The 15,264-nt window shown below is 30.6% G+C and overlaps 1 protein-coding gene across 1 annotated transcript in view; it reads right to left on the bottom strand.

Moving 5' to 3' along the window:
- Positions 1-15,264, bottom strand: part of LOC143230941 (pseudouridylate synthase RPUSD2-like) — a 42,225-nt gene that overhangs the window by 15,932 nt on the left and 11,029 nt on the right. Inside the window, exons 5-10 of the mRNA XM_076465281.1 lie at positions 13,422-13,509; positions 12,294-12,372; positions 9,376-9,517; positions 8,496-8,632; positions 7,926-7,979; positions 7,115-7,206 (exon numbers count right to left, since the gene is read on the bottom strand). Coding sequence (XP_076321396.1) covers positions 7,115-7,206; positions 7,926-7,979; positions 8,496-8,632; positions 9,376-9,517; positions 12,294-12,372; positions 13,422-13,509 — 592 coding nt within the window. The remainder of the gene's footprint in view (positions 1-7,114; positions 7,207-7,925; positions 7,980-8,495; positions 8,633-9,375; positions 9,518-12,293; positions 12,373-13,421; positions 13,510-15,264) is intronic.

Below are 15,264 nucleotides of genomic sequence, written 5' to 3'. Positions count from 1 at the left end.
AAATTTCCCACATGGAGGATACCATATAAAATAATTTTCTTCAGGTTTTATATGTGTTGTTTAATAACAAAAAAAAAAAAAAAAATCATAAATTACTACATCAATTACACAGAGTTCCACTATAATTTATTAAGCTTAGTAACTAGGCTGCATTTTGTTCTAAGAAAACATTTCAAGCACACTAAAGATACAACCTACCTCCTTGAAATCTTGTTTTCAAAAAATAATGTGACCTCTTTAACAAATTAAAATGCCTGAGGAAACCATTCGTAGAATATTAGATTTTCATTAGTTATTCACGTCATATCTTGAAGTAAGTATATATAAGGGACCATTTCCAAAAGTGAACAATGTTAAACAGGGCCACTTTGTTTGATTCAGCACGTAAACCATATCTCAACAAAATTTTTAAAAAATGAGATTCTTATTTTACATTCTAGCTTTTAAATATTGATAATTTGAGCTCCTAAATCATATAAAACTACACATTTGGTATTTTGGCATAACAAAAATCTAATTAGAACCAGCACTGTATTCAATATACCATGTGACACACAAAAATAAATGTTTAATTGTGTTTTTTAAATATTTACTTTTACATTCAGAAATTGAGTAATGCACAATACTAAAATTTGAATTCAACTAAATTACAACAAAATTTTATTGAAGTATTATCTTACAAATCTATGTCAATAAATTTGGTATTATGAAATTATACTTCAATAAAATTTTGAATGTAAGTCAACAAACATTCTGGAAAGGGTTAAAGATTATAGTAGGGATACACTCAGATTACTTGATGATTACCAGGTTGGTCAAGATGACCAAACCTATAGACAATAGGGCTATCAAATATATCTAATTACTCAGCTTTAAATATCATATCACACCTTCTCAGCTACACGATACATAACACTTCACAGTTTTCAATTACTGACTATGTTATATTTGAATACTATACCTTCTCAGCTACATAAAATGTAATACTTCCCTATTGTTCAGTTATTAAACATGTAACACTTGAATATCATGCCTCATACACACTATACATAACACTAAATTGTTGTTTTATTACCAAACATTTGGTTTTTAAATAACACATCTTCTCAGCTAAATAACACATCATACTTCACAGTTTAGTTACTAATCATGTAATATTTGGATATCACCTTCTCTGCTACACATAAATTATTTTAGCTTTTCAATTACACAAAAAGTGATATTTCAGTCTCTCAGATACTACATACAAGTTGTATTACATTAACCGTCAAACTGCTAATTAGTTTTCATCCCATTTACTACAAATACAAATCACACATTAATTTTTTTGACTATGGGATGGGTGGATTTCACCCAGCCTGTAACCACCAAATTATCCATGAGAATAGTCATACTTTATTTCTTTATATGTATCCATACCTCAGAAACTTTTGCAATTTACACAGACCTATGAATTAAAGTCTATAAGTGTTGTTTTGGTTTTTTACCAGATTTTCCATAATTCAGTCACCTGGATTTTGAAAATAATATTAATCTTTTTCTATCATATAAGGATTTTCTATAAATCAGGATGTGAAAATACTCTTACTTAGATCAAATTATTATTTACATCACTGCAACAAACATTGTAATATTACATTTGTTAACAAATATACAAACAAACTGATGTATAACAAACAAGTATCTAAAATCATCCTGACTTTTTTGTGAAATCTGTATATTTTAGTTTCAAAACTACATGTTGTGGTGTTTTAAGCATGACAAAAATGTGACTAATTTTTAATGAAAATGATTAACTTATGTAAAAGTACTTATGATTTTTTTGTTAAAATCTGTACACGTTGAAGAAAATTCAATATCATTTTTGGATTCAGCATACAAGAATTAATGTAAAACATGTAAAAATACCAAGACCATAAAACTATGCCAGACCCACGCTGCAAATAAAAATTACAAAACTTCTGTACACAAAATATCAGGTTTTTTAATTAGGCATTGATATTTGTCACAAGATATTTTCCTTCAGAATACTGGATATCCAGCACGCAAAGTAATTTTGATTTTAAGATTAAAAATACTTTATCTGAAATGTGTCAAGTTTCACTTGCATAACATCTATAACCTCCTAAATATTTATCAAAAGTTATTTTTTATAAAAACTTTATACTACATCTATTATTTTCTCTACCCTAACTCTATACAGATTGGATCTATTTGACTAGCCTCACACCCACTGAAAAAATTAGGAAATACATTTAAATTAGGCTTTTTGCATTCTAAGATAACTGCAATTGCTCCTAAACCATAGATGTTTGTTCTAAATACCTTAAGTCTCATAACAGTGTAAATCTATTTATATTTATTATTTTTGATTTACTAACCTTTCTGCCATTTCTGACTAATAGTGTTGAAGAAGTTGCACATGTGCATCTCATTTTACTGTATTCATTTGCATAAAACTGGCTGTTACAAAGTATAACTGTCCTAGAATTACACAGAAGTTCTTAAATTTAAATTACTGTTCTTCAAGCTTAAAACAACAAATAAAAGAATGTAGAAAACTGATTTCTACTACAACTTATGATTTTTAGTGTTATGAAGTTTGTATCTGCTTGCCCTAAATTACTAAGTCTTGTTGAATTTCACATGTAAAAGATGTTTTATATATGCTTTTGAAATAACAAAATATTATAAATTACTGTATCAATACCACAGAATTCCACTGAATTATCAAGGTTACTAGCTAAACTGTATTTGGGTCTAAAATATATCCAATCACCATTTTGTCTTACGTCTACTCTCCAAACTTCAAACTAAAAAGACTATTATTTAGCACCAGAAATCTTATAAAGGCTGAGGAAGTCACATGGAGCAAACCTGAACTTTCAATTGGTTAGACAAATGTCATGAAGAGCATATAAACAAGTACTTCCAAAAATCGAAGAAGGGGAGGATCCTCTGTGGCTGATTCACTAGATAGAATATCTCAGCAAATAAAAAAATAAGAAGTTATTCTGTCATATTCTTGCCTGTAAATATTGATAACTTAAGTTTATAATTCATAAAAAAACTATTGATGTTGTATTGTGTGCATCATAAAATGTAGTGTGATAAAACATAACAAACAGCACACAGAAACTAATATTTAGGAATTTCAGCTTAATATTTACTTTTAAATTAAGAAATTAACTAATGTGTAATACTAAAATCTGAATCTTAATATACAGTTTAATGTCAAACTTATTGACATAGATTCATAACACAGCAGTTCAATAAAATTTTAAATATAAGTCAACAAATGTGATGATATATCCTTTGACCCCTACCTGTAGGAAAACCCATCTCAACACCATTAAATAATTTTAAGTTTTCATCTGAGAAGAGTGCTGTGTTAAAATGAACAAAAACAGGATGAAATTTTTTCTTACACAGGAAACTTTGGAAGACATAGGTGAGGTTAAATACAATATTTATATTTCAGTTTAAATTACTTTGTTTAACTCTCATTTTAGAGAACCTGTAACTACCATACAGAAACCCCATAAGTAAGTTTAAACTTAACAGAAGTTTCAATATGTGCTATTTAATAACTGTTTGTTTGTTGAACTTGTGATCATTCACATTTACTAACATAAATAATATGCTACACCACAACAGCATTTTTACTATACCATGCTTCACATCTACTTTATTACAAAGGAATTATTTATTTATAACATTCATTTATATGATATATCACAGCTAAGTTAATAAGCACGTCTCTCAGTTTTCTTATTACTGTTGCAAAAGAAATGTCAAATTTTTAAATGAAAATGTGAACTAAGTACATCTTTTTGTTTAATTTATTTAACCAAAATAAGTTCCTTTAGACTCAACTCAATACATTTCTGTCTATGAATTTTAAGCTTATAAATATCATCATTAAAGAATTGGACATCATTTAATTGCAATGAAGTCTTCAAAGGCATTTTCAATTGATCTTTGGTAAGCAAATGTTTTATCCTTTAAAAATGTCCAAATGTTTAAAATAGTGATAATCTGTAAAGAAAATATCTGGTGAATATGTGGGATGAGGTAAAGTTGCATACTGAAATTCATTTAGTTTTTGTATAGTAACGAGTAAGACATGAGGCTGAGTATTATCATGAAGCACTATGGGTCCACAGCAATTGACTACTACTGGAAGTATGGGTCCACTGTGATTGACTACTGCTGGAAGTACTGGTCCACTGTGACTGACTACTGCTGTAAGTATGGTCCAATGTGACTGACTACTGCTGTAAGTACTGGTCCAATGTGACTGACTACTGCTGTAAGTACTGGTCCAATGTGACTGACTACTGCTGTAAGTACTGGTCCAATGTGACTGACTACTGCTGGAAGTATTGGTCCAATGTGACTGACTACTGCTGGAAGTATTGGGTCCAATGTGACTGACTACTGCTGGAAGTATGGGTCCACTGTGACTGACTACTGCTGGAAGTATGGTCCACTGTGACTGATAACTGCTGTAAGTATTGGTCCACTGTGACTGATAACTGCTGTAAGTATGGGTCCAATGTGACTGACTACTGCTGTAAGTATGGGTCCACTGTGACTGACTACTGCTGTAAGTATGGGTCCAATGTGACTGACTACTGCTGTAAGTATGGGTCCAATGTGACTGACTACTGCTGTAAGTATGGGTCCAATGTGACTGACTACTACTGGAAGTATGGGTCCAATGTGACTGTCTACTACTGGAAGTATGGGTCCAATGTGACTGTCTACTGCTGGAAGTATGGGTCCACTGTGATTGACTACCACTGGATGTTTTAATGACAACTTTGATGCATAATTTCAAGTTCACACGAACATTTCTCTGCTGTGACTGTTTCTTTTGGGTTTAGTAATGCATAATGGATCACACTTGCTAATGACAACCAAACACTGACTATAAGCTTCTTAGAGTGAAGAGCTGATTTTGAGAAACAAATTTCGTTTGTTTTGTTGGGTGGTTTTTAGTCAGTTCATTCGGTACCCATTTATTATGTTTTTCACCTTACCAATTGCTTCAAGATGTTGGGAAACTGTTGAATAATGAATATTAAGTTCTTCAGCAAATTCTCTCACTATTTGTCAGGTATCTGATTCAACTAAGATAGCTGTCTGAGGGTAGCCTCGAGGCTCATTTTAAAAGCTTGTGTAATCTCCTAAACCAATGCTGTGTTTTGTACTCATTAGCTGTGCTATCACCAAATGCATGATTGATATTACAAGCTGCTGTCACCACACTGTGGCCAAGCTTGAACTCATACCAGAAAATTATATTAATATAAATTTTATCACAGTGACAAAAATCAATATAAGTACGATTTACTTTCTTAAATAAGAAAAATAAAGTGAGTTTGAAATGAACCAGACAACACACTATATTATGCTGAGAAATTTACAAGAATGGTTCTCTTTCAGCCACTAAAAATTGAGTTTCAAATTTGCACATAAAAATCAAACATTTCATATGCTTAGCCTGATACTTCCCTGGTTATCCCAAGCAGTCTTGTAAGTAGCTGTTATAACGAATTAAATCGTAATGTTTATATTCTGAAAGATTTTCACCCAAGAACACTTGTTGTTAAACTGAAATTCTATTTTATACTACATACGTAAAAACTGCTGGTTGGGGTTAGAAATATTTTATGTGGAGGAGCGAACAATGTTTCAACCTTTTTTGGTCATCGTCAGGTTCATAAAGAAAGAAAACGAACCTGACGATGACCAAAGAAAGTCAAAACGTTGTTCACTCCTCCACATGAAAAATTTCTCAACCCAAACCAGCCGTTTTTACATATACATTTCTCTACAAGTGAGTTTTCTCGTCATCACTGATTATCTATTTTACACTAATTCTATGTTTCACCAAAGGCTAGCAGCACAAGCTGGTAATTGTGAAGCCAGCTACTGATAAGAAAAGGTAAAAGACCCTGAGAAGAAAGCAAATACTTTTGTTTTGACTGTGATGTACCACTTTGTGACACACCATGCTTATGAATCTACCACACAATAAACATCTAGCTGAATGTTATTTACTTGATACATTTTTTGAAAGATTTACATCTAAATGTTTTTATAGTTGTTTGTTTTCTGTATGTATATTTCATGCAAATAGATGTATTATTTTCCTTATAATTTTCTTATATTCCATGATACACACACACCTAGACTAAAACCAAAATCAACTAACAAAAGTAAATATACCCCACGATTTAAAAACATCATGAAACCATATACTGCTGCATACCATATATTCCCGTCATCAGAAGAAAAATAACCAACATTTGGCGAAAATTAGTAACAAAATGACATTTCAGTTAATACCAAATTTATTCAAAAACCAGGCACAAAACTAAGGTCTATACTATGTAAAAACTACACTGACAAACACCACACCAACATTATTTATAAAATACAATGTGATAACTGCCACGACTTCTATATTGAGAAACAAGTAGAAAATGGAAACCAGATTCAAAGAACATAAAAAGTCACATTCACACGTTTTCAAACACTGCAAGTCAAATAAACACAACATAACCACAGAAAACACTCAAATACTAAATAAAGAAACAAACGCAAAATTAAAAAAAGCCTTACTTATATAACAACTCAAGCCCAAAATAAAACAATACAAAGGAACTCCTTTACATCTATGTTAATAAATATATCCAACATCTAAACACGCCCTATACATTCCTACACTCAATTACATAACTGCCTTCAAACATGTGGTCAGCTACTGGTCAGTAACCCTTTCTTTCTTTACGAACCTGACGATGACCAAAGAAGCTTGGAATGTTGTTCGCTCCTCTACTAGTGCTTTTTCTACCCATACCAGCCATTTTTTTAAATATATATTTAGGGAAAAATACAGTAAGTCACTAAACATACATTATTTCTCTATTCTCTAGTTGTTACCAAACATATAGCATTATACAGTTACTGTACTGCAGTCACTCAATAATGTACTGTGGTATTTAGAGCTCCCCAATTATAGATTTTGTACTTATTCAATATGTGGTTATATTTCCATACCAGACCAGAAACAAGCTTAATTTTCACAATGAAAATCTCTCACCTGTTCCCTTGATTTTCCCAAATCTCCTCCTTTCCCTTTGTTTGGCCCAAACACTTCATGGTTATACAAAGGATCATTCACTATAGGATGTCCTACAGTTAAGAAGTACAAGTAACAGAACATAACACTTCCTACTCATAATTAACTGTTAAAACTTAAAGTATTTTAAAAATAACAATACTGTTAAATGTTTATGTAGCCTCAAAACACTGCTACAGAAATGGTTCATTTTAAGAAAGTTTCAACCCATAAAACCATATGAAAGTATTTATTTTTCATTGAATAATTACACTTTTCCACTACAAACGTTTTAAGTACAAAATTTAATATGGGATAAACACTATAAAACGTTTATAAATTTCTAAGTTTCCACAAATAAGTAATAATTAATACAAATCTTACTTTCTTCACATTTTTAAATCTCATGAATCATAATTAGGTTAAGAACTATATAAAATAATTAGATGCCTTGTAAGGAAGGATATTATCTAAAGATAGTTTTGTTGCACTGTTTAGAGAATACAAAGTTGCTTGAATAAAAGTTGAATGTATCCCTAAACGTAATCTGAACACAAAGACATTTTTAAGCAAAAGCATTATAAGTTAATGTTTTTTAAGCTGAAAATGTAATTCCACTAACACTTACTCTTACTGACACTTACAGCTGTTACTTGACCACCAGGATTGAGTAATTAATAGCCACAAGTGTCCGCAGGGGTGAGTTTTGGAAAAAGTTATTCATAGCTTTTCTTTTTTTCCACTTCCACAAAATAATCAATGAAATATTGATATGATAAGATTAAACACTTACCTAGATACTGCAGATGTATTCTTATTTGATGCATTCGACCTGTTATTGGACGACCTGAGAGAAAAATCTGATTTTACCTCTTTGATTCCTTAAATAAGATGACATAATGTAAGGTAAATTCAATTAATCAAATGGCCTTCTGCTGCTGAGTCCTTTCTTATATTCTTATATCTAAATTTTTATATTTCATTTTCGCATCATTCTGTTACTAGTATTGAGAACAATATTTCTAAAGGTAAAAGTTCTATGGGTAAAAAACAATATGTTTTTTAATTACAAATTAAAATATTTTATAAAATATTTTGATTTTCATTATAAGGATTTGAACAAACAAAACAACTTACAATTAACATTGAAATAACACAATTAGTCTAAACAAAAGTTTACTAATCAGAATAAAAACAATGTCTTGCCTCATTCTGCTATGTTAGTACTTGCAGAAAACACTGACAAATAAATATTGCTCTTTCTGACCCATAAAAAAATAACAGTTTGAAGAACTTCTTTTCTATAAAGATAACTTCCACATCTAATAGGCGAATCTATTTAATAACAAATTAGAGTACTTACACATTACAACACTTGACTTTCCATTATAACTAAGCTTGGAAAACTCTGTTTTACAACTTTTACCAGAAGGACTTACAACACATACTCCTATTTTGTGAGATATTACTTCAATGGGTTCAATACAACAAACAGGTTGACTGAAAGATAAAGATAAAAGCTTTTATTATTTACCACAGTGATTCTTTATTGTAAACTAAACATAATGATTTCTCAATTAACCTTCCTTTATAAACACACAGTTGTTTTCAAAGTATGTAATTTACTGAATCTTCTAAGAATACACAATGCATGCCATCTTTTTTTTTTATGACTAAGAAAATAAACATTAGTAAATTTACATACCAAATGTTTACAGTAGAACTTGTTTTAACACTGAAAGCTTGGTACTTTTTAAACTAACACAATTAGCTTCAATACATGTTTTCTATACAAGACTGTATTGAGAAATAATTCCATAATAAGCTTTATGACCAATTCTTTCTTTTTATAAGGTTTGAAACTATAATTCTCTATGTTTATAAAAACAGCAATCTATCTGTATGTAAATATGTGTTAACATGAGTGACAAAAAAAATAATGTTTTTTCAAATTCATAATTCATTAGTAATTATCCTTGGACATTTACTACATTTATCTTCCAATTATCTGTTTTCTAAAATAACATTCTTAACACTATATATCTTAGGATTTCTGGTAAAATGGTTAAAAAATTTATGCAAGAAATCAGGTCTCCAAATATTGATTTATTTTAGAAACTGCAGTAACTTAAGTGAAAAAGGACACTATTAACTTTTTTAAGACAACCAAAGGCAGAATATTCATTGTTTATTTAACTTTAAAAGTCACTGTGTTGAGAAATGTTTAGCAATATAACACTGACTCAGGGAAGTTACCATCCACACGACAAACATATTCTTTGCTGACTTGTCTTTCTCGTATTTGATCCATCATGTTCCTAACCCTGTCAGCTTTCAACCCAAACATCAGTAATCCAGAGGTTAACCTGTCCAATCGATGAAGTACTAAAGGTTTAAAAAGAAATACAGATCATTTAACACTTAATAGTGTTTAAGTGATTTGTTCTAAGCCACAAAAACTAAACATTCAAATATTAAATTGTGCAAGCTTTCTTGGTCATCCATAAACCAAGAGTAAAAGATCACCAAAAGACAAGAAAGGACTCCATGGTAAAATGAGGAAGGTCACTGAAACAACTGAGGCCCAACAGATCAATCAATACCAATCCCCCATTTTCTTTGATATGACAAACATACAGGTATAAAAACCCAAAGAGGCAAATTAAACCACTTCTTCCAACAGATACTGGCAACAAACTGGGTGTAAAGGAGGAGGAGAGGAAAAATGAGGATCCTGTCCCCTGACAACACCCAAAGGACCCAACAATCTGCAACAAATGGGTGCCATTGGGGAAACATGCTCCAAGAGATAGTTATCATTCATTTCAAGAATGGGAAAGATGATGGTGAGAGTACAAATGGACCACAGCAGAAACACAGAGAGAAAAGGAAAAGGACAGGATGAGATACAATTACAAATGCAGGAAAAGAATGCAAAAGATGGGAAACCAAAGATGAAATGGAGAAGTGGCAGCATGCATCCTTCATAAAAGATTCAAAAAGAAATAAGGATCCACAAAAAACACACTGGCAAAGGAAAGGAGCCAGCTGAAGTTTACAAAAATAGAAATCTGGCAAACGTGCCTGAGACGTCAACAACAAATCAACCATGCATGGTGAGACAAAGCAAAAGATAACCGATTAATGTTGAAAAGACAAGAGAATGAGTATCCACCAAACATTCCCTCAGGGGAATGGTGGATAGATAAAAGATATCATAGTAGAGTATTAAGGGTAAAATGAAGATGAGAGAATTGGGAAGGGGAAAAGCAAAGAGAAGAGAAAAGATCTGACTCGCTTGCCTGTATAAGGTATTCCAAAGTCTGAAGTTCAAGAAAAGGGAACTCAGACTGATGGTTGATCAAGGCATGTGTGTATACCAAACAAAAAGGATGAGGCATGCTGACTCCAGCACAAAGGTGAGAGAAGCCAGTCTGCATGTACTTGAATATCTGAGGAAGGAAGAAAACAAAATAAACAGAAGTAAGCTCATAACAGGGCAAAGAAGGAGAGGATTTAAAAGATACAAGAGAAAGTAACGAAAGACAACCCTGAGACAACATATCCAAGAAGGATGAGGTAGCTCAATGGCACAGGATTGAGAGGGTGTAGCAAAAGCAGGTTAAGAAAAAAAGCTATCAAAATTGTTATCTTTAACACAATCCCCAAGGAAAATATTTATCCCTGGGTCAGAAGAAACCAAGCTGCATATATATATATATATATATGGCTTCAAATTCTGACATACTGTGGCCTACACCTCCTTGACAGAAAGAGAGAAATCCAACATCACAATCATAATCTGTCTAGCAGGATTAAGAACAAATGGATCTTCACCAAACAAAGTAATATAAACTTCTGAGTTCATAATATGGAAAGGAAGAGGAGGGGGAATCAAAAACCTAAGTCTGCCACAAAATAAGTAGAAACAAGAGAAAAATAATTGTCAACAAGTGAAATATTAATCACTGACATGAGCAAAATTTTAACATGTCTGCACATGTGAATGTCAAATTGAGAAGTGATGATTTTACAATTAATATATAGGGAGTGAGCTGTGCTTGGAGGGTTGTCCCCAGTCATTCACAATTTGTGTGGCAGGATTCTTAGTTAGGATAAACAATGATGGATTCCTGTCACAATCTGAAGTCATTCCAAGAAGAAAAAAGGATAATTCAGAATTATTTCCGAATTTTGTATAGTGGTTATGAGATCAGTAAAATCAACCAACCATGCATGTAGTTATAGTATAAAAAATAACATTTTTTGGGGGAAAAAAAAAACTTGTTTATTTAGAAGGTTTTAGAGATTATGCAAGTGAAATATGAAAATTTTCAGATGAATAAAAGTATTTTTAGTCTTAACATGAAAATCACTTTGTACATGGAGGAGTCAACACTCTGAGTTTATTTAATTGTTTACAATATTTCAGTAAAAAGACTTAAATTCTTATTTTTTTGTCTACAAAAGACTTAATGTTTACTGATAGCATACCAAATTTTGTGAAGGTAGATTAAGTACTTTCAGTATTATAATCTGTTTACCACTATGGTTACATGATTATCACAGTTTCACACAAATACAAAAGTCTGTTGCAATAGGGTTATGCACATTTCTCTTCAAAGTGCATATCTGAGATTGTTCATCAAACAGAGAAACAAAATTTAAAAAATACAATGCTGTGGTGTACTCTTTGCTATTAAGCCATTTTTTTCCATGTTCTTTCTGGCATTTCTTGATCTTTTGTCTATTAACTGTGTGGTTAGACTTTATCTTTTTGTAACTCATATTCAACTCAAGTTGAGGCTAGATAGTGATTCTCTCTCTGTCAATAATTATCTTGAAATTAAACTTTCTTCTGGAGACACAATTGTTATAGTACCAACATCTGAGTTCCTGAGGACAGCAACTTAAAAACTATTCAACAATTAAGTACAAAGTGAAACTTAATAATTCAAACTTTTAAAGGACATAAACTGAGGATCATAAACACTTTAGCTAATAATATTTATACAGTATTTATTGTTTTTAGTATACTAATTCAAACTGTTAACATAACCACATCATAATATTATTTTTACAGATAAGCACTGTAGAAGAAATGAGGTCTTAGTCAAATATTTGCTCTAAAACCCTTATATAAAATATTATTATTACTTACTATTCAACTTCCTCAGATTGTATTCCTTTGCCAGAATAAATGCTATAGAGTTATGTCTGTATCTCCCACATGGATGAACCTGCAGATGTAATCGTATTGTTCAGTCAAATGTCAGAACTTGTTGCATTCTGAACACCAGAAAAACATATTAAAACTCAATGTGGGCTTTTGTAAAACTTAGTTCAGTCTCTGTTCTCGTGCTTTTAACACTGGGTTACCTAATTTAAAATAATCATACTTAACTTGAATCATTTAACAGTTTCCAGCAGAATGATACAAATATTCATTTCTTGTGAGTAGATTATTCAAGAGAAATCTTACACCACAAAAGTCAGAGTAAATGTTAAAAGCACAACACTGTATGAGTCTCAGAAAGTAAGGTACAATACTAAATTAGATACAATAAATAAAATACAAAAGTAGAAATGAGGAACAATACCACAACAACTACAGCAACTCAGGTACAAAACACATGATTTCTGCAACAAATCAGATACAATTTTACAGTAACTACAGTAAATAATGTGAGTTATTCAAAGATCAACCCAAGTCCCCAAGCATTACAGGGAAAGGTCACTTCTCACTCCATGTGCCAATATATCGAGCTTTTAAAAAACAGGGAGACTTCATGTTTCTATATGAAATGTTTTCACAACACACAAACATAATTTAAAAGAGAAAATTTGAGGTTATTTATTAATTAATGATGTTTCTTTTTTAATTTATAACTTTTTCTTAAGAAACTAGAAAACTGTTTTATTTATTTGCATTTTATTTTTTGCAATTTGAATCAATAAAATAATCTGTCTATATTCAAAATAATATACAATTATTTTTAACCTTTACTTCTTTCACATTAATTTTGGATGCTGGTTGTGACTTGTAGTTTTAGCAGAATATTTGTTTCTATTTGCACATATGCACTGTCTTAAAAAAACTGATAAATAAACAACACGTCATTTTTGTTTCAAACTGCAATACAGTAGCACTTGCTTATGAAATAAAAAATTAGTGCTTTCTCCCCAAGTTACTGCAAATCTTGTGAGCAACCTTGGCTTAAAAATTTAGAAACCTAATAGTTGGTAGAAAATTCTCATTTGAAAATGAACATAAGAATTTTTTACGAACAGGAACTGATGGTGGTTTATCGATGACAACCAAATCATCTGACTGATGAATGATCTTCAGAGGAGCCCCTAACACAGGAATTTCATGCCTAAAATAGAAGAAAATAAACCAATATTTTTCAAAATTGTTCTAAGTAATTACAGCTTCTTTTCAGAATTTACAACTGCTTACACAAAACACAATTCACATGCAAACAACTGATTAAACATCCATGCAAACAAGTACTAACTGGAAACCATTTTATGATCGCATTCAATTATAATATTGACAAAAAAATAATGACTCCAGTTGCTACGTTAAACCAAAAAAGTATTCGTATTTCTCTGTTTCACAAAATAAATATCCTCTTCAACCAAAACTTATGTTACTTGATACCACTGTTTCAGATGTTTATATTCATTATTATTTTATGTTTAAGCTGTTAAACTAAATAACTATGTGGATATTAAAGTTTTTTGGTATAGATATTAATTTCTGTCAAAATACTAAATGAGCAGACCAATTTAGATTAGTGAATTTAAATTAACAAAATTTTTGTTTATAGAATTGTTATAGTGTTATGAAGTTTCGCAAAATTATGTTGTTTTTTAAAATCACCTTATGAAACCTCAATAATTTCTACACCTATATATATTACTAAATGTGTAAAAAACCTTATTTTTTCTCAGAAATTCCAGAATATGTTGGTTACCATTTAGAAGTTTTCAGATTATCAAAAGTTATTAAAAAAAAAAAGGAAACTTCTTAGGAGCAAAAATAACAAACCTCACTCTCATAGCAACAGTTATTTCAAATTGTAGATTTGTATTTTATTACAATTAATCTGGTCATTTTTTGTCATTTCTTTATATTTTAGTGTAAGTTGATACTATGAACATGTACATTATGCATCTAACACATACACACACACTTTCCATGTGCTTAAACTCTAAATATGGCCAAATAGTTTTCCAAGAATAAAGAAACCATTTATGGCTACTTCAGTCACAGTAAAATAATAATTAACTCTACTAACAGATGAACAGCCCTATGGACAGTTGTTTGTACAAATTGTAGTATTCATATTATATTGAAAAAAATATGCTAAAAGTGAACATTTTCTAAAAAAGAATTTTTCTAGAAAGTACTAGACAGGAAAAGTGTTTGCATTGTGTTGATATAAACTGTAATGTTTCTGTATATAATAAAAATGGAACTCTATTGAAAGAAAAATAAGTATTTTAAGAAGTCCATTTCTTTAGTTATATATTTACAAATTACTTCAATGTAGATATAATCAAACCCTCACACAAAGTCCTAATGAAAGTCATGCTATTGTTGTGAGAATAGTTTTATTCAAAATTATATTCTGTTATAAATAAATTACTGTTACATAAAACACAGTTATTTTTATAACTGTGTGAATATTGAATATCCAAACTGTGAAATTTGTTTATGAAATTTTGTTTGTGCAACACTGTATTATTTTGGTTACATACATAGATAGACACACTAAGTCCATCATAGTAAGAAATGCACATCTAGGTCAAAGACTTCATCAGAACCTTTTTAAGTGTTAGATTCAAAATTAATTAAACTATTATGTATGTTAATAAGCTTGGCATTAAACACAGCCTACAATTCAAAGTTGTAACATTATCTACATTTTGTCTTCTTAATTTCAAAAGGAAATACTTCTATAAGTACCTAATATTGATTTTTTATGCCATATCACACATCTTCCTTTTGATTCTCTTTTTTAGATTTTCTCCATTCCCTTCTAATTATTTTATATAGGCCAACAATCAAACAGAAACTATAAATACTGACACACCAGAAGATAAATGTTAACATTTTCTTATAC

The sequence above is a fragment of the Tachypleus tridentatus genome, chromosome 10, assembly GCF_004210375.1.
Source record: "Tachypleus tridentatus isolate NWPU-2018 chromosome 10, ASM421037v1, whole genome shotgun sequence".
Lineage (NCBI taxonomy): Eukaryota > Metazoa > Arthropoda > Merostomata > Xiphosura > Limulidae > Tachypleus > Tachypleus tridentatus.
This window is presented reverse-complemented; position numbering and strand designations above follow the sequence as displayed.